General features: G+C 39.8%; 1 protein-coding gene and 1 long non-coding RNA gene across 2 annotated transcripts; both read left to right on the top strand.

Moving 5' to 3' along the window:
• Positions 1-466: 466 nt before the first annotated feature.
• On the top strand, positions 467-2,092 carry LOC120950291 (uncharacterized). The gene is made up of 3 exons (XR_005751113.2): positions 467-1,198; positions 1,269-1,467; positions 1,564-2,092. It is a non-coding gene; the product is annotated as an uncharacterized LOC120950291 (long non-coding RNA).
• A 13,492-nt stretch (positions 2,093-15,584) lies between these two features.
• On the top strand, positions 15,585-18,631 carry LOC120961276 (uncharacterized). Its single transcript, XM_049606220.1, has 3 exons — positions 15,585-16,156; positions 17,702-18,128; positions 18,196-18,631. Exons 1-3 carry the CDS (start codon positions 16,027-16,029, stop codon positions 18,629-18,631), a joined length of 993 nt encoding a protein of 330 aa, XP_049462177.1. The 5' UTR covers positions 15,585-16,026.

The raw sequence follows: 18,631 nt of genomic DNA, 5'->3' as shown, positions 1-18,631 counted from the left end.
ATTATTTACGTTTTGCATGGTCAATATTTGGTGGAGATCAATTTGGGTGAATATTTTAGTTTATTAGAACACAGTCCGTGATTTAAAATGGAAATTTTCCTTCGAGAACTTGAAGCGTTCGCCAAAAGCGGAAAACTAACTGTCAGTTTTCTTCGTCAATTCTTCTTCCACCTAGCTGTCAAAACGGGCTTATAACTTGACCTGATATCTTTACGGTCCTTGCAATGGCTGTTTTGGTTGATGTGTCGTAGTGTGCGTAAAAAACTACGTATCACAATCGAATCCCCTCCTGTCATTCGTTTCGGATTTCGGATGAAGCAGAAATGTGAAGCGAGACGATTAGCTCTGTTCGCAAAATTGAGCTTCTTTTTGTTGCGCGAGAAGTCATAGCGCGCGACGTTGTTGCTCTATGTCTATTTGAACGGTTATGTTGATGATCGTGTTGTCGAATAAGTGTTTACTTAACCTAAACCTTAACCTTCAATTTGCCTGTATTATGGAATAGTTGGTGAATGTATATGCCTTTTCTGGGGATATTGATGACTATTACAAGATTGGATCGATAGAAACCCGTTGTTTCGTTTATTACACGAACTTGAGCTTCATCGCAGCTTAATTCTTTAACGTACACCGAAGTGTGTCATGAACAGGTAAGCAAACCATTTGTCCATGCATTTAATCATCACTTAAGACTTAAAGCGGCGCGATATCTAGCTTTGTATCAAACGCTCAGTGATTCTCTTGACAACGAATGAGGTAGGAAAGAAAGAACGAGAATGACATGTGTTACTCCGCTTATGGCAATGAAACAAAAGTGTGAGTACAGTCGCACGAGAAATTGTTGTTCGCATCGCTCTTTTGCCGTGCGCTACGTGCTCACTCGAAAAACTGTGACGTCAGGCCAGCGGTCAAAGAATTAAGCTGTATAATGGGGATACCAGTATGATAAAGCCAAAGCGAAGCAAAGATCGACCAGAAGAATTATACGCACTGTCGAAGCAATTCCATCGCGATCCGCCCACTCGAATTGATCGCTCCTGGTAGACGTTTGGCGAGGAGGTGAAAACATTTCTCGAATCAGAACCGTTAAAGCTGTTCAAATGCGAAATTGTCGAACCGATGGTCACCTTCGATACAGACTATGAGCCCTTTGTGCAAAGCATTAACAAGAACTACAAACTGACGCTTCCGGATCTAGGTAGAGTGAGACATCTCTTATTGATCGCGGACAGTGACAATATCAAAAATTCTTTATCGATTTCATCTAGCCGCAAGAAATTACACCAAGACCCAGCCTCTTGTTCACTGCTACGTCTTTTCTTATCGGAAGAGAAGCAACGAGAGGAGCGACATCTCGAAATGGTGATGAGCCACAGCCCACAGAGCAGTCTTCGGAACGTCGACAAAAATGTCTGCCAAAAAAACTCTACCTCCTTTTCGAATCATGTTTTGCCGTATTCCACAATGGTAAGTGTTACGTGCGTCGTCAATCCGTACGTATTTTACGTCCATGACAAACAGCACATTGAAACAATTGACAGAATCGTCAATTTTTATCGGCAGGACGCGCAAGCATACGAAAGGAAATTGCAAACTGGCTCCGGTTAACAGACAGTAGTGGTAGACTTTATGTGATGCGTTCCAAGAGTACCACCAACTGGTATTGGTGGTTGGTACTTGAACTACTTTTTTCCCGAGTTACCCGAATGATGCCTTCCAGGGACATTCGCGTAACTGGGAGTTTCGCACAACTCGAATGATAAGTTTTTCAGTTAAAAAATTAATGTTATACAATTATTTATGAGGAAATGTAACCATTCGCGTAGAAAATTTGTTTAGTGTTTAGTGTTCAGTGACTTCTAACGATTGTTATAACCGCAATTCATTTTACATTTTTCAATTGTTGCGTTAAATTGTAGTGCTAGGAAAAAAGAATCTCAGAAGAGCTTCGTATATTCGAATCCCAGTTCTGGTTGGGATTGGAAACTTTGAAACCCAAGCCCAATGTGGTCTAGCATTTTTTTCAAGTTTGCATCGTGGGGGGACGGGGGCGGGGGGGTTAGTTACAGCTGAAATAATGGGTCATTTTGTTTTACGTAAATATTTTACTTTTTGGTACAGTAGAACGTCGATTATCCGGGGGCGGAGTAACCGTTGGGCGGCTTAACCGTGGGCATAAATGTGACAGCTATTCAAACATACGGCGAAAATTTGCAGCGATAGTCACGTGGGCAATCAATTTTTTGTGCAGCTCTGTAGTGTCTAGTGGTATTTTCGAAATTCATTTTTGTTTATGAACAGTTGTTAAACCTATAGTCATTGATTAAAATAATATTCTACTAACGATTGTTCGATTATTTCAATGTGAATTAATCATAAAACTAGTGAATCTTACAATTTTTATATGAATTTGACAATTTTTGGACGATGATCCGTGCAAATCGATTAACCGGCAACCGTCCGGTCCCGAGGTGCCCGGATAATCGACGTTCTACTGTACTTACATCATAATTAGTACAAGTAGTCTCTGAGATACGTGGACCTTAATTCGATATCAAATCAAATAATTTATTTTCTGACTATTACTTCCCATTAAATGCTACATTACACGAACTTTTGCTATATGTCGACTATACCCAAATAGCCAGAATTGCTTAAGCAGCTCATTTTGGCACGCTAAAGATCGCTGCTCTAATTCGCCTTTTGCAGTAGATAAACAGCATCAAAGTTCCAGGCGCTCCTTCTAAATAGCGCCTAAGCAGCTTCCATAAGCTACGGTGCCGGGGATTATTTTTCTTTGCGTTTTATTTTCAAGCAAGCGTCATCGATGAAATAAACAACAGGATTTGTTTTGTTTGTGTACATGTGTATATTTTTAAATCCTTAATATTCATAAATTACATGAAACGTATCACAATTTACTGACAATTCACAATCACTTCCTTCAAAATCCCTTCTTCAAAGAACTAATCTAACTTGTACAGCAGCAATGAGATGATTACCGGCGTCTGTCTTTGACATTTTGACAAGACCCACCTTGTACCGATGTCATGCATTGAAAAGCTATGAAGTTCCACCAAGTTCGGTACACGTTCTTAACAAGCCTGAAAGTTCCATCATGAGCCCTACACATAGTGCTAATCAGCCGCAAAGTTCCAAAGAGTACCATGTGCCTGTTAAAAAGCTCCATAGTTCCGCAAAGTACCGTCTATCTCTTAATCAGCCACAAAGTACGACATCGGAACGATTTTTCGTTAAACAGCCCTAAATCAGCTATAAAGTACGAGCTGGCTATTTGGGTAGTGTCGATTATCTGATTCAAACGGAAAAGTATCCAACAAAACCGCGCTACCCGAACTGAATCAAAATCGGTATTACACAAGCTTGTTAGAGTCTTCTTTTGTTGACTCGAGACATTAGCCGGCATCGCGAATAAATGAACACATTTTAACAGTCGTTTAAAGTACATTTTGGTTTAACTGAGTTCATTTGTTGTTCATTCCTGTTAAATTAAACGATTGTCAAAACAGTTAACGACTGCTCGATATACCATATAGGCAAACACGGGGAAAAAATTCGAGCAGTATAATTAAACGACTGTTAATTTGTATCGCATACGCTCTTGACAGTCGTTTGTTTAACGGCGGCATAGGACCAGTCGTTAAAATTAACAAATGAACTCAATGCGTTCACGATGCCAAATTCTAGCAATTTTTAACGACTCTGGTTAATTTTTAACGACTGTTAATTTTAAACCATTTCTTTCGCGATGCCAGCTATTGCTACCAAATTGATCTGAAATGGCTTTGTTTGTCAAAACAAACTGCAACGCGAAACGCAGGAAGTATCGTACCAATTTATAATAATGTATTCGTGTGGCGTATCATTGTTCTTTTAATGTTTTTGGCAATGTCATGCAAACCAGCGCTTTCGTTATGTTTATCTAATTTCTGTGCATTTAGCTAGCCCACCCTTTTTAAGTAAAAAAATACCACAAAATCCCTTTTGAATGTAATTACATGCAATTCTTCTGGTTTAAATATTTGTATTAAGTAGAGCTAAAGCTGTTTTACTTAAAACGGGTTCCGTTTGTCAGGTAATGCAAATGACCTTCGTTCAGTTAGATATATCAAACCAGAGACAAATCGAGTTATCAAACACGGATCATAATAGAAAATGAGCATTTTTGATACTTTTTCTCAAGCACTCGAGTCACATCATATGCCCTTATATTTTGACGCGGTATTACGGGGACAACCTCTAATTTCAATCCTATTCCCAATCGCTATCCGATTCCCTACCGAATCGCAATCCGATTCCCAACCGAATCACAATCCCAATCCCAATCGAATCGCAATCCCAATCATAATCCCAAATGAATCCCAATCCCAATCGCATTCGCAATTCCCATCCCAATCAGAATCGCAATCGTATCCCAAACGAATCCCAAACTAATCTCAATCCCAATCAAATCGCAAAATAATCCCTATCCCAATCGAATTGCAATCAAATCCCAATCGCAAACGAATCTTTAAGGGAATCAAATCCTACAAACGGGATCCGATCCGATCGAATTTTTCTAGGAATTCTCCCAACACTAGTAAATTGTACCCATTTGACGTATGCACCGTAATACGGCCGTCACACTAAGCGCAAACTTTGGAATAAACTGGATTTTAGCCATACAACTCAATAATCTCTTCATGGGAAGTTCAATCTGTCCCATACAAATCCAACTTATCGAGTTTACCTTTCGTGTGTCGTTGGTATAAGGCTATGAAAATGATACGACATTTGTTCAATGGCATCATTTCTGAATTTTTCTTTTTATTTCAAAAACTGCACCCAAACAATTCTTTGATCGCTTTAAGGTTCCAAAACAATAAAACCTTAGAAAATACCGAGTTCAGGTGTCCCCCGAGATACGACTGTATTTGGGACCGAAAAAATGTCCCAAAGCAAGACGTTAGTCGAAAGAGTCGTATGTCGCAAACTTATTGCAAACATCATAGCTGTTTAATTCGTTTTTAATTAACACAACAATAAACTTTAATAAATCTCCTCATTCATGCATCGGGGAATATACGACCACATATGCCGTACATATGCTTCACAGTCACTTGCTGTCACCAACGAAGCACCTCCTTCTATGGCCTCCAACAATTCTACATCACAATTTGCGTTGGCACGCTTAGTTATTTCTTTCCATTTACTGAAAAGATTTTCGATAGGATTTAAAAATGGGGAGTAAGGTAGTAAATAACGAACTTCATCTCCTCCATCTTCAAGAGCCTGTTTCACCTCTACACACTTGTGAAAGGCGACATTGTCCATCACAAAAATCAGGTTTCCTGTAAGGGTTTCTGCTGATTTTGCTTTCAGATCGATAATAAACTGCAAAAAGGATTCTCGGTTAATTGCTCTCTCTTTTGTCACGTAATGCAATATTCCTCTTCTATTCATTGCACAAAAAACCGAAATGTCTTTCGTTCGAATTTGCGGGACCACTGTTACTGCTGGCTTTCCTAATGCCGATCTACCTCGACTAGCACGCATACTAATGCAAAATCCCACTTCGTCAATAAATATTATATTTGTGTCTGATATTTGACCGGGAAGAGCATAAAAACTTGTCGCGTGCTCTTTTCGTACCTGTATAGTGTTCAGATTGTTTCGACGCTCAGGTATTTTTTGAATCCGTTTAAGTGAGTAATGGAAATGTTTGATTTCCCGAGCAATCGTTGGTTTACTCACTCGAAGGTTGAAATTCTCCAGCACTTTTTGTGAATTTTTTTTTTAAAGATATTGTAGCATCTTCATCAATCCATTCCCTAATTTTGTTACTTATTTCTATACGAATTTTTTTTTCATGCTGACCTCCTCGTTTTGACGCCTCGACTTGATAAGTATTTTTGATTTTTTTGATAATGCTGTATACCGTCGACACGTTGATATTTAAAGTCTGCGCTATTATTGCTGGGCTACACCCTTTTTGATGCGCATTAATAACTCTTTCGCGATCAGCGTTACTTGTTGTCTAAAATTTAGTTTTTTTCTGCGTCTGCATTATTAAAGATGATTGTTCTTGAGTTGCAGTAGTATCTAGAGTGTCACTTCTCTCATTATTGTTGTTGATTTCAATCGGTAACTCTTCCATTTTTAATATGTTTTAATGAAACCAAATAGTAATTATATTGCTCCACACAAGCTCCCTCAACACTTCGGAATGGCAACCATGTGAAAAAAGGCGCACTTTATGGATACGATGTTTTGATATGCCGGGAAAAATCATAACAATGAGCAAATATTATGACATGGACAAATTTTACATCATTATGCATTTTGTTAATACACTAGTCACAACAAATATAGTTTAGCAATCATCTTATCAACAATAATATTAACAGTTTACAGTAAATTTTAAAATTGTATTTGCATTAGAAAATACAAATGCTGCACATTGAAAATCAATATATAAATTGTTGAACATTTTGACGTATTTTATTTCCTTCTACCCCACTGTGGCGAGAGCCCGCCAAACTGACAGATTGAAATGGCTTACCGTAGCAATAGACGATGCGCAATCTCAGATTGCGCATATATTTATCTGTCAAACGGGTCGGTTTGATATATTTATCTGTCAAAAAAAATTTATATACCTCGGACATATAATCTTGAAAATTTATGCGCAATCTTGGCGCAATCTGAAAATGTATGGAAATGACGTTTAAAGCTCAGGGTTGGCTACGCGAAATGACTTATGTTTTGATAAAACGAATATATGCGCAATCTGAGATTGCGCATCGTGTATTAATACGGTTATACCGATATTGAAAAATAGTGTAATACGGACGTCACACGAGGCGTAAACTCAAAAAGTTTACGCTTGATTTGTATGGGAGAGCGTAAACTTCCTGTCAAAAGATTTCAGGGTTGTATGGCTGAAATCCAGTTTACGCCAAAGTTTACGCTTCGTGTGACGTCCGTATAACGATTTTGAAAACAAAACTTTTTGTATTGAACTGGCTTTTCAGACTTAAAATCACCCGTGCAGCCATCAGCTTTCGTTTAACGTGGTTGAAATTTTCAGTTTCAACATTGAAGTGGCTTGGAAAACCCTGTATGATGCCAAAGTCAGACGTGATGAAAACCAATAACAAGTTTAAAATATCTGTTCTAGCAGCTACGCGAATCTTGCAGATTTGAACTGCGGATCGGATCACATCCGCGCACGGTCGATTATTTATGTACACATCTCTATCGATCTTAAATTGATAAATAGAGGGCAAAAAGGCTTTTTCCCTCTTTTCATCAGCAATTTATTACAACGGCTTCGGTAAATATTAGCAGCAAAAATCAAAGAAAGAAAAGGAAACTTTATTCGAAAACTATTCACGACGAAACAATATCGAATTGGCTATGAAAACTCTGTAAACTTGAAAGAGAAGGAACATTCAGTATGCAGCCTTGACTGTTGCTACAGGAAACTGCGAATACGATTGCAGATTGCAGCATACATCATTCAATGACCATGCAACACCATACACTGATAAGCGGGGTACAGATTTCAGAGTGTTTCCAAATTAGAGGTACAAAAATGTACAGGTGTCCCCCGAGATACGACTGTATTTGGGACCGAAAAAATGTCCCAAAGCAAGGCGTAAGTCGAAAAAGTCGTATGCTGAATATTTATGAATATTAAGTTTATAACCGAAGTTGAAGAGTTGAAATTTATGATATCGTGTATTTTATTTAAAATAATGCTTGATAATATAATAATTATATTTTAAAAACCGTACACAATATAGATACAGGCGGTCCCCGAGATACACGGTTAATGGGGACCGAAAACGGCCACAAAATACCGCGTAAGTCGAATCTCGTGGTTTCCAGCTAAAATATTAGTAATGTTCGTGTAATTTTGCAAGTAGGGGGAGGTTATAGTTACTTTATGAATTAGTTGATATGATTCTGACTGAATATAACAGTTTTAAACCATTTGAAATAGTTTTTAACATTCGATTAAAACGGAAATTATTTGGCAATTTAAAATTGATGTGTCAAATCAGTACAATTTGCTCAAAGAATTGTTAAATTTAGAAAACCGCGTATCTCCGAATCCGCGTATAAGAGGTACCGTGTATCTCGGGGACCGCCTGTATTAAAGATAGGGTAGTTGTGGGATCTTTGGAAATGTGTGTATAACGGTTATCAGCCCAGATATTCAAAAAAATATATCAATTTCTTGTCAATGACAACTTTTAACTGTCAAAATCAAAATCGTCGTATCTGCGAATCGTCGTAACTCGAGGGGGTCGTAACTCGGGGGACGCCTGTACAGGCGGTCCCCGAGATACACGGTACCTCTTATACGCGGATTCGGAGATACGCGGTTTTCTAAATTTGACAATTCTTTGAGCAAATAGTACTGATTTGACACATCAATTTCAAATTGTCAAATAATTTCCGTTTTGATCGAATGTTAAAAACTATTTCAAAAGGTTTAAAACAGTTATATTCAGTCAGAATCATATCAAATAATTCATAAAGTGACTAAAACCGCCTCCTACTTGCAAAATTACACGAAAATTTGTGATATTTTTGCAGGAAATCACGAGATTCGACTTACGCGGAAATTCGAGATACGCGGTATTTTGCGGCCGTTTGCGGTCCCCATTAACCGTGTATCTCGGGGACCGCCTGTACTAACAATTAATGGACTGTACAACATTTCCAAATAAGAAAGGGGTTTCTAATTGGAAAGGTATTAAATAAGAGAAAGTACATTGTAATCGGTTTTCTAAATTGGACAGTTCTTTTAGCAAATTGTATTGATTTGCCACATAAATTGTTCAAAGTTTATACAGAGTTTCACACTATATAGGGTAAGTGTACCAATTGTGGTGCAATTTGCAGGGGTGCAGATGTGCTCTAATAGATTTTGTGGTACCGTAGGTCGCGTCCGCTATCGATGGCTTCCATACATGAATATTCTTGTTCGTTATCCTCCTTAATAAAGCCGCCCGATCGGTTCGGATTGGTATCCAATCGGTACGAGTCAATCCGATCCGGAATAGTCGTGCTGCTCGATATTGTTATTACCACATCATTTGTTTTTATACGTTTTATTTATTTGTTCATGTTCTACCCATATTCCTTTAATTGACTATTCTAATTAATTATTTCTTATCGTTTCCATATTATATTCCTTCACCCTACTATGAAATCCTCTGGTATTGTGGGGGTTTTTCTTGTACGTTGTTCTCGATTCCTCTCCAACTCATTTCTATCTTCGGTCCCTTCTGGGTCTTTGACACTTTGTGTTTCTTTGCCTGTTTCCTGCGTGTTTATCTTTCCCTCTGTCTTTTTTAAGTGAGCTATTTTTCTTTTATAGATTTGGCACCATTTTTTTCCACTCCTAGAAATTGGTTTAATTCAAATGTCGTTTGGGTTTTGTTGTTGGGAATCAGATTGTTTGCCAGTACCGTGTCACCCTCAGTTGTCAAAGATTACATAGCATTCCTTTTTTGTTCTTTATGTTCCTTATTTTTCATTTCTTTGAATTGTCTTGATCTATAATTTCTTCTCGTGCAATCCATGTTTCTATATTTTCCACTGATTGAATTTTCGATCTTATGGCTCTGCTAAACATTAAATCCGTTGGGGTCTTCTCTGTCGTGGAATGAGAAGTGGTGAAGTACATCATAAGGTATTCATTAAGATCCTTCTGCCAATCTTGCCGTTAAGCTGCTCTTTTTCAGTATAATTTTTTTTGACGTTCGACTAAACCAAACCAGCCAAGTCTTTTCCTACCAATTGCTTAGTATTATCAAGAGTGATTGTTGTTGGATAGCGTTAACGTGTTCTTATTTTTCCCAACCTTCCCACTGTCTCCTTCGATGGTATTCTGTTCATAATTTCAATTTTCTTATACCGGCTGAAGTAACCAATCGCCACTAATAGATGTGTTCCACATGACATAAGAAGTCTAAAACTACGTCTACCCATGGCCTCAAAGGTAGTGAACATCCTACCATTGGTTCTGACTTCTGGCATGCCTGGTCTCCATACCCTTTTTCTTGAGCGTTGTTTCATAACTGATGCTCCCGGATGTCCTTGGTGCGCTAGTTCCAATATTCGGAATCGAAGTGTTATTGGCACAATCAGTTTGTTTCCCCTGCCTAACATTTCTCCTATTGTTCCCAGATCATCCTTAAAGGGTGCATTGGCTTGTATGCCTGGTTCTACTCTGACATTTGTTAGTAAACTTTTTTTTTTAATTTTTCCAGTTCTTCGTCCTTTTCACTACTTCGTCAAATTTATGTATATCAATCGCTGCTGACTGCATCATTGCGCCAACTAAAATTTTTCTCTCTTCGTCAAAAAAGTATTTTTGCTTGTCAGACAACAATCGAGATAATGGGTCCGTAATATTCCCTTTCCGATGCTTAATTATGAATTTGAACGATTGTAGTCTAAGTAACCATCGTTTGATTCGTGCGCATGATCTTGAATCGGGTTTGAATATTACTTGTAATGGCTTACGGTACCTTTTTATGGGTCAACTGGCGCAACGGTGCTGTTATGGTGACTAAATTAGGTAGGAATTTGCTGAGGTATGCGATTGTATCAAGGAAACTTCGATTTTGTTTCCGTTGAGAAAGGTGCCCGAAATTTATTTACGGCTTCTGCTTTTCCTAGGCCCGGTGTAATACTTTGGAATGATCCAAAAAAAAAAAAACTAGGACCCTAAACAGACATTTGTCTTGATTAAGCAGAATTTCTTTCTCGTCCAATACGCGCATTACATCTTCTAACACCTTGTCGTGTATTTTTTTCTGAATCCGCATAGATCAATGTATCATATATGTAGTCAACAACCTTTTTAGTAAATATTGCGAAAATTCCATTATGTGTTGGAAAACTTCCGGAAAACCAATTTCAAACATTTACCGTTTGTACCGGAGCAATCCTATATGAGTAATGAATGTCGTGTAGTTCAATTAGATGGAAAGCCTACTTTATGTCCAAACGACTAATTATTTTAGCCGCGGTAAACAATCTTCAATCATTGGCATTAAATGCCATTCCCTCATTGTAGTGTTCCCTACGGACAAAGAGCGGGTAATTTTTATCATGGTGTGCGTAAAAACCTAGAGTCAAGCCGATGGAAGATTTCCAAGGCTTAAAAAAGGGGGCGGGAACGGGTACCACGGTTCTCTCCCGCTCCCATATAAAATACACGGTGCGCTCTCTCAATGCTCGCGCCCATGCGCGAGCATCCTTTCGTGTGCTTGTGTTTGTTTCTTTCGTGTTGCGCTGTGTGCGTTTCTTTCGTTCAGCGATCGCTCACACTTGCTGCGCATTTTTTTGTTATCTAAAGCTAAACAAAAAAACAAACAAGCGTAGATTTTTTTTCATCACTTTATTGAAACATTTACATTTTAACTTTACACGATTTCACACATTTACATACACAATATCAAACTAAAATAAAATCGATCGCTCCATCGATGCAAACGTTGAAGTGGCCGAATATCTGCGTAGATCCTTTTGTACACGTTGATTACTGTAAAAAAGGTACAAAATGAAGCTGCGCGATGTACATAACATGCATTACGAATCATTCGCGCAGCTTCATTTCAATTCGCACAACACTTTAACACTTGAACACTTTACAAAATCATAACATCAATCGTCCAGGACTTAGGTTGACGCACGTGCGGCCGCTCGCTGCCGATCCTTGAGCTGTACTGACGATTTCGTGTGGTAGCAAGAACGAGAGCACACAGCGGAACTTTCGGTGCAGCAGTGCAAGCGAGACACCGACATCAGCACAGCGCTGCGAGCAGATCAAACTGAGCGAGCTGGCCGAAACTGAACGCACACATTTCCACATGTGTAACTGTGTTAGTGCTAAAACTGTGTCGAAACCAAAACATGCTCTCGCCTCTGTGTATTTTACACCGATTCTCCGCTTAACTCTAGGTTTTTACACACACCATGATAAAATATCCCGCTCGTTGTTTGTAGGGTTATGCTCGGCGCATATTTACGAATAGGCGTAATTAACCATTGTCCTTAATGATTGGAACCATCGGCGACATCCATTCACACCCTCCTTCTTCTTTTTCTTCTTCTTTGGCTCAACAACCGTTGTCGGCCAAGGCCTGCCTGTACCACTTGTGGGCTTGGCTTTCAGTGCCCTACGGACAAAGAGCGGGTAATTTTTATCATGGTGTGCGTAAAAACCTAGAATCAAGCCGATGGAAGATTTCGTAGGCTTAAAAAAAGGGGAGAGAATCGGTACCGTGGTTTTCTCCCGCTCCCATATAAAATACACGGTGCGCTCTCTCAATGCTCGCGCCCATGCGCGAGCATCCTTTCGTGTGCTTGTGTTTGTTTCTTTCGTGTTGCGCTGTGTGCGTTTCTTTCGTTCAGCGATCGCTCACACTTGCTGCGTATTTTTTTGTTATCTAAAGCTAAACAAAAAAAAAACAAACACGCGTAGATTTTTTTTTCATCACTTTATTGAAACATTTACATAACTTTACACGATTTCACACATTTACATACACAATATCAAACTAAAATAAAATCGATCGCTCCATCGATGCAAACGTTGAAGTTGCCGAATATCTGCGTAGATCCTTTTGTACACGTTGATTACTGTAAAAAAGGTAAGAAATGAAGCTGCGCGATGTATATAACATGCATTACGAATCATTCGCGCAGCTTCATTTGAATTCGCACAACACTTGAACACTTGAACACTTTACAAAATCATAACATCAATCGTCCAGGACTTAAGCTGACACACGTGAGGCGGCTCGCTGCCGATCCTTGAGCTGCACTGACGATTTCATGTGGTAGCAAGAACGAGAGCACACAGAGGAACTTTCGGTACAGCAGTACAAGCGAGACACCGACATCAGCACAGCGCTGCGAACAGATCAAACTGAGCGAGCTGGCCGAAAATAAACGCACACATTTCCACATGTGTAACTGTGTTAGTGCCAAAACTGTGTCGAAACCAAAACGCGCTCTCGCCTCCGTATATTTCACACCGATTCTCCGCTTAACTCTAGGTTTTTACACACACCATGATAAAATATCCCGCTCGTTGTTTTTAGGGTGACTAATTGATTTCCCCCCATAGCTTGGATTTTCTCTTCGATTTTCGTCAAAAGTGCTATTGATGGTCTTCTAGTGTGTTGGAAAATCGGTTGCACGTCACGGTCCATTGATATCTTTACCTATCCTTTTATCTTTGGAAATGGTTGTTGTTCTCCCCCTTCAACCGCTCTTATTCGATGCGTGCTAGGTAGTCCGACGAGCTCTTAGTTCTATAGCTGTTGTTTTTCCTGATAACAATTGTCGGCCTCCTTTTATAAAGATCTTTCCGAGTATGCCGCAGTTAGCCGACTTTATGCAGATAGGGCCAGACCAGCTATAATGCGCTTTATCCGTTTGCAAAATATTTTCCCTGGTCGACGCGAAGCTCTCTTATGCAATTGATGTGCTGGACAACATATTAGTATGTGTGAAACGATTGAACAACAAATATTACGACAACGAATCACGATGTAATTACCGCAAGAGTTTTCAAACTATTGGGTTGGCGTTTTGCTTCATATATAATGGTGTTGAGGGCCATTTTTCCGTTGCCTGTATCTAAATTAGTCTTTATAATAAAATACTAACTTAATATACACATTTCTATAGCTTGTTATTATGTAACCTTGATTTATCTCTCATAAAAGCAAAAAATTACATCTACATTAGGGGGCGCTATTTGCGTTTGCGTTGATAACAGGCGAAATAGATAAATAAGAGAAACTATTAAAGGACCGACCGCGGAAGATGCGTCCTTTTCTCGCGCGTTTAAGTCCCGAAACATAGAGTAATTTTGTATCCTCTTTAAAAATAGTCACAATAATTCACTATTTATTTTAACCTTCACAAAGTTGCCACGGACCGCACAATAGGCTTAAACTAAGGGTGATAAATAATATAAGCACTCATAACAATTATTTTACAAAGGATTCAAAATCAAAATGATTGATTGAAGTGCAATTCTTACGTCGTTGATAAGACGTAGGGGAAAGCGGAGCAAAATGGGCATGCGGGGCAAAATGGGTACAGTATCGGACAGAAAAATAGGGCATTGGTTTTTTAACGCACCGTGCACCCGTTGGGCCAAGTTTATGTGTGGTTTGTATGTGCTTGTGTTTGTGTGTGTGTGTATGTGTGAGTATGTGTGTTTGTGTGTGTGTGTGTGTGTGTGTGTGTGTGTGTGTATGTGTGTGTGTGCATGTGTATGTTTGTGTGTGGATGTATGTTTGAATGTGTATTGATGTGTGTGTTTGTTTCACAAGTAGGTCGTTTCGGATAGATTTGTAAGTAGTTTTTTTGTTTTTTGGGTTAGGTTTTTGATGTGATAAGCAGGACCACCGCCCTCGCGATCAGTGTGTTTTCGATATATTAACAATGTTACGGTCTTCTTTCGCCGTGGTCTTCTGAGGACGACCGGTTGACTTGCGCGTTTCGGTTGTCCAAGCGCGTTTCAGTTGTCGAAGCACGTTTCGGTTGTCCAAAGCGCGTTTGCCACAAAAGTGCGCGATCGTTCCATTACGAACCTGATCCTTTTGCGCTTAATGCCAGCAGCAGCCATTCGCTTTTACATATGGCGCTGATGATCGGTACAACGTTTACCTCGACCCATTGTTACTATAATTGCTTGCTTGGACCGTCAAGAACGCGCTGGTTAAAAACTTGGACACGGCTGATCCCGTGCTCTGCCTGCGTTCTACTTCTATACGCGATGAATTACATCGTTTTGGAGCAGCGAAAACATCGCATGGATAAAAACTATCAACGAGTACGCGAGTAAGCGTCTTCCCTTCAAAATCGAGAAAAGAATACTGCCGCGCTCATGAAACAAAACGCCCATTGAAAAGAATAACTGCGCGCCAGCTCAATGCACGCACAAAGTTTACCATTCGCACACAACGTGCAACGCAGAGATGCACGAAGGCCTTTCAATGGCGTGCACTGGAGAAACACCTGTGAGGGAATGCCGAGTTCATTGCTATTGTGCGCGTGTCCATTTCGCACCGGTGTCGCATTCACATTCATGAAACAGCACACCTGCGTTTTCGTCCGAGGAACAAGCGCTGCTGTCGATGCAAACTTTAGTTTTTATCCAAGTGTAAACGCACAATGTTTCACATGATAACACACTTAATAAGAATAATTTCAACGCAATATGACATCATGGCAAGCTATGTTTTTCAGACACAAACCCGCGCACTTGCTAATACACATTAAAAAGCACACTCTCTTTCTACTACACTACTACACACACACACACACATGCAAAATGCAAAAATGCTTCACGTGGGGCAAAATGGGCAGTTACGCTTGGGGCAAAATGGCCAGATGCATTTGACATACGGCACTTGGTGAGGCTATGGTGTTGTATAGGCATGTGTAAAATGAACGAGAATCGCACCGTTCGAACAGTTCGGTAAAGTGCACGAACGAACGAGGTTCTCAACAAAAAGAACGACCAGGACTTTTGGAAGAAACCCAACAGTCAAAAGCCGAAGATTTTATATTGACCTTTCACTTTTTCTATCTGTCTCTCGCTCTAATTTGAGCGATTTTCCCCTGATGAGTGTCCCCGAGCCTCCTCGTGTGGTTGTTGTTGTTGGAAGTTGAAGCCGAAACCCCCTCGTGCGCTCTCCAAATCAGACGAGGAGCAAAATCGAGTTTTTTTTGCTTGGCCGAAGCGAACGAGAGAAACAGCGAAGATGAAAAAAGAGTGCTATGAAAAAAATCTCATCCAAACGAGCACGCGCCAACGTTTTAGCCATGAGAATGTATGTGTGAGGTAGGTATATTTTGGATTGTAGTGGTGCTACGTTTCTGCTGTAAAGTTTTTTGTCATTCTGTGTGGTGTATCAAGTGCCAAGTGCAAGTTTTTTCAAGTGTTTAAGTCAAGTGTGTTAGCAAAGTGTTAAAATGTCACAAAATTGCAGCAAGAATGGGCATTTTTATGCAAAGTGCCGTAAAATGATGGACGAGATTGAACTCTCGTACCAGGAAGCTCTCCAAGAGGCAAACGATGGGTTTGTCCCGCTGCCAAACATGGGTAAGTAAAAAAGCAAGTGAGTGGTTATTTGTCATAACATGATATGCTTATAATATTGAACATTATATAAAAAGTGCAGTATAATTCGGTGAAAAAAATTTCGATACAAAAGCGGTCGAGCCGGTCTGATGGTACAGTCGTCAACTCATACAACTTAACAACATGCCCGTCATGGGTTCAAGCCCCGAATAGACCGTGCCCCCATACGTAGGACTGACTATCCTGCTATGGTAACAATAAGTCACTGAAAGTCAAGAAGCCCACTTCACTAAGTGGGTACAGCTAGGCCTTGACCAGCAGCGGTTGTTGTTTCAAAAGAAGAAGAAGAAGAATAATGTTCATTGATTTAAGGGCACTAAAATAAAAATATCTATGTGCGAAACGGTGCAAGAAAAAAAAATTATTATCATACTCGGGATCTATGTGCGTGTGTCAAAAAGCCGCGGTGTGAAAAACGGAATGAGAAAAAAAATGCGAATCAATTACATTATATTTTGTATTTATAATCGTCATACAATTGCCTTCAATGTCGGTGTTCAGTGTGGTAAATGTGTTAAGTGTTCAGTGAATGTGTAAAAATGTGTTTCAAAAGGGCGGTCCAGTGGTACAGTCGTCAATTCGCTCGACTTAACAACATGCCCCTCATGGGTTCAAGCCACGTATGGACCGTCCTTCCGTAGCCGGACTGACCATCCGGCTGCGTGGTACTAATTATGTATCAACAGCTTAAATAGTCCAGCATGACCGCGCAGGTCGCAGACGTCAAGTAAAATATGAAGAAGTGTTTCAAAACAAAAATTAGTTTTGAAAAAACATTATTCATTTAATGTTGCCGCTAGTCGTCAAGAGCACGACCTATCAACATGCCGGTCATGGGTTTAAGGACCGTATGAGCCGAGCATCCTATAAGCAGGGCAGGGCTAATTGTGTTGCACAAAAAAAAAGATAAAAAAGGCATAGACAAGTGGCTAAGAGCAGTAGCGCAGGGTAAGAAAAGTGGTTCAGACTGGCAAAACGGATAAGGTTTCCACAGGTTCACCATGGCAAATGCCACAAGACCGGACGTGAATCGATTCTTGACTATCCGTACGAAACCAGAACTGACTATCCTGCTTCTCATACCATAAATTCTAAAAAGCCTTTAACAAATCATTGCGGTTGACAACCATCCAAGTGTAAATTAAAAACCGTGCGATCATGATCAAATACATTATTTGTTGCACTGGTCAATCGGGCAAAAATTGGTCCGTTCCTATTATTGCAGGTAGCCATTGTAGTGTGGCGACGGGAAACACCTAATCAACAATTCAAATGTCGGATCGGAAAGCAGAAAACAAATATTCGATAATACAGCGTTCATCATATAAACTATATTCGTACTATAATTCGAATAAATAAATTTTTAAAAAATATGTACACACAGCAAGTGATTTGTTGCCTTATTAACAAAATCCGAATTTAACAAGTTCGAAAGAAACGTTGTAATTGTTTTACATGCCTTTTATTTAATTATACTGTTGATTATAAATTATCTTCCCAATAAAGACTTTTCGGATGACGAAACGGTCCCGGAAGTGCCGCAAGGCCAAGCTACGACATCAAGCACTGCCGGAACAAATGCTGAAAACGTCGCGAATGATGATGATGATTTCGACCACGGGGAACATTATCCGAACGGGGAGGACAGCGACGATTTTTATCACGGCGCTTCCGATGAGAATGACTCTTATGAGATCTTTGACCATCTAAGTTTGTTGGATTGTCTTAGATTCTTTGCAATTAAGAGTCAGCTCCCCCGTTCGGTGGTCAATATGCTACTGGCGATCCTACGGAAGAAGGTAGATGCCACTCTTCCAAAAGATAGCCGGACTTTGGTGCGAACACCTCCCCGTGCTGCTGGCAGCATTTATAAAATCGGGGGAGGTGACTTTTGGTACGGAGGATTATCGCCAGTCCTGACCAAGTATTTTCAGTAAGTATGTTATGTTTTTAGTTATGTTTCAATTGCTACAAAAAATCCTTTATATTATTATTTATAGAAACATCGAACCCCGAGACGATCCTTTCAAGTTAGACGTATCGGTCGACGGGCTACCGCTTCATAAGGGTGGGCCGACCCAGGTTTGGCCTATTCTGGTGAAAGCGGTAGACTTGCCTAAGCTTCCACTCATGTTGGTGGCCGCATATAGTGGCCATACAAAGCCGGCAAGTGTGGAAGAATTTTTGCGGCCGCTAGTGAATGATTTTAATATCATTCAGCGAGGAGGCTTGACCATGGGCGATAAAACGTTGCAGTTTCGGGTACGCAATTTTATCGCTGATACACCGGCTCGAGCGTTCATATTAGGTAAGGAAGTAAATAACATTATCGTAAACAATTTAGCTAAATACAATATATATTTTATTTTTAGCAACGACGAACCACAACGGATACGACAGTTGTTTAAAGTGCACTTGCCATGGCGAGTGGTGTGA

Source organism: Anopheles coluzzii, chromosome 2, assembly GCF_943734685.1.
Source record: "Anopheles coluzzii chromosome 2, AcolN3, whole genome shotgun sequence".
Lineage (NCBI taxonomy): Eukaryota > Metazoa > Arthropoda > Insecta > Diptera > Culicidae > Anopheles > Anopheles coluzzii.
Note: the sequence above shows the minus strand (reverse complement) of the source record. Positions and strands in the feature narration are given on the sequence as shown.

What these genes read in the sequence shown, in the direction of transcription:
- LOC120961276 (XM_049606220.1), top strand. Translation starts at nt 16,027, where the DNA reads ATGTCACAAAATTGCAGCAAGAATGGGCATTTTTATGCAAAGTGCCGT. An exon ending in TGTCCCGCTGCCAAACATGG is followed by an intron (nt 16,157 to 17,701) that starts GTAAGTAAAAAA and finishes TTCCCAATAAAG; the next exon opens with ACTTTTCGGATGACGAAACG. An exon ending in GTCCTGACCAAGTATTTTCA is followed by an intron (nt 18,129 to 18,195) that starts GTAAGTATGTTA and finishes TATTATTTATAG; the next exon opens with AAACATCGAACCCCGAGACG.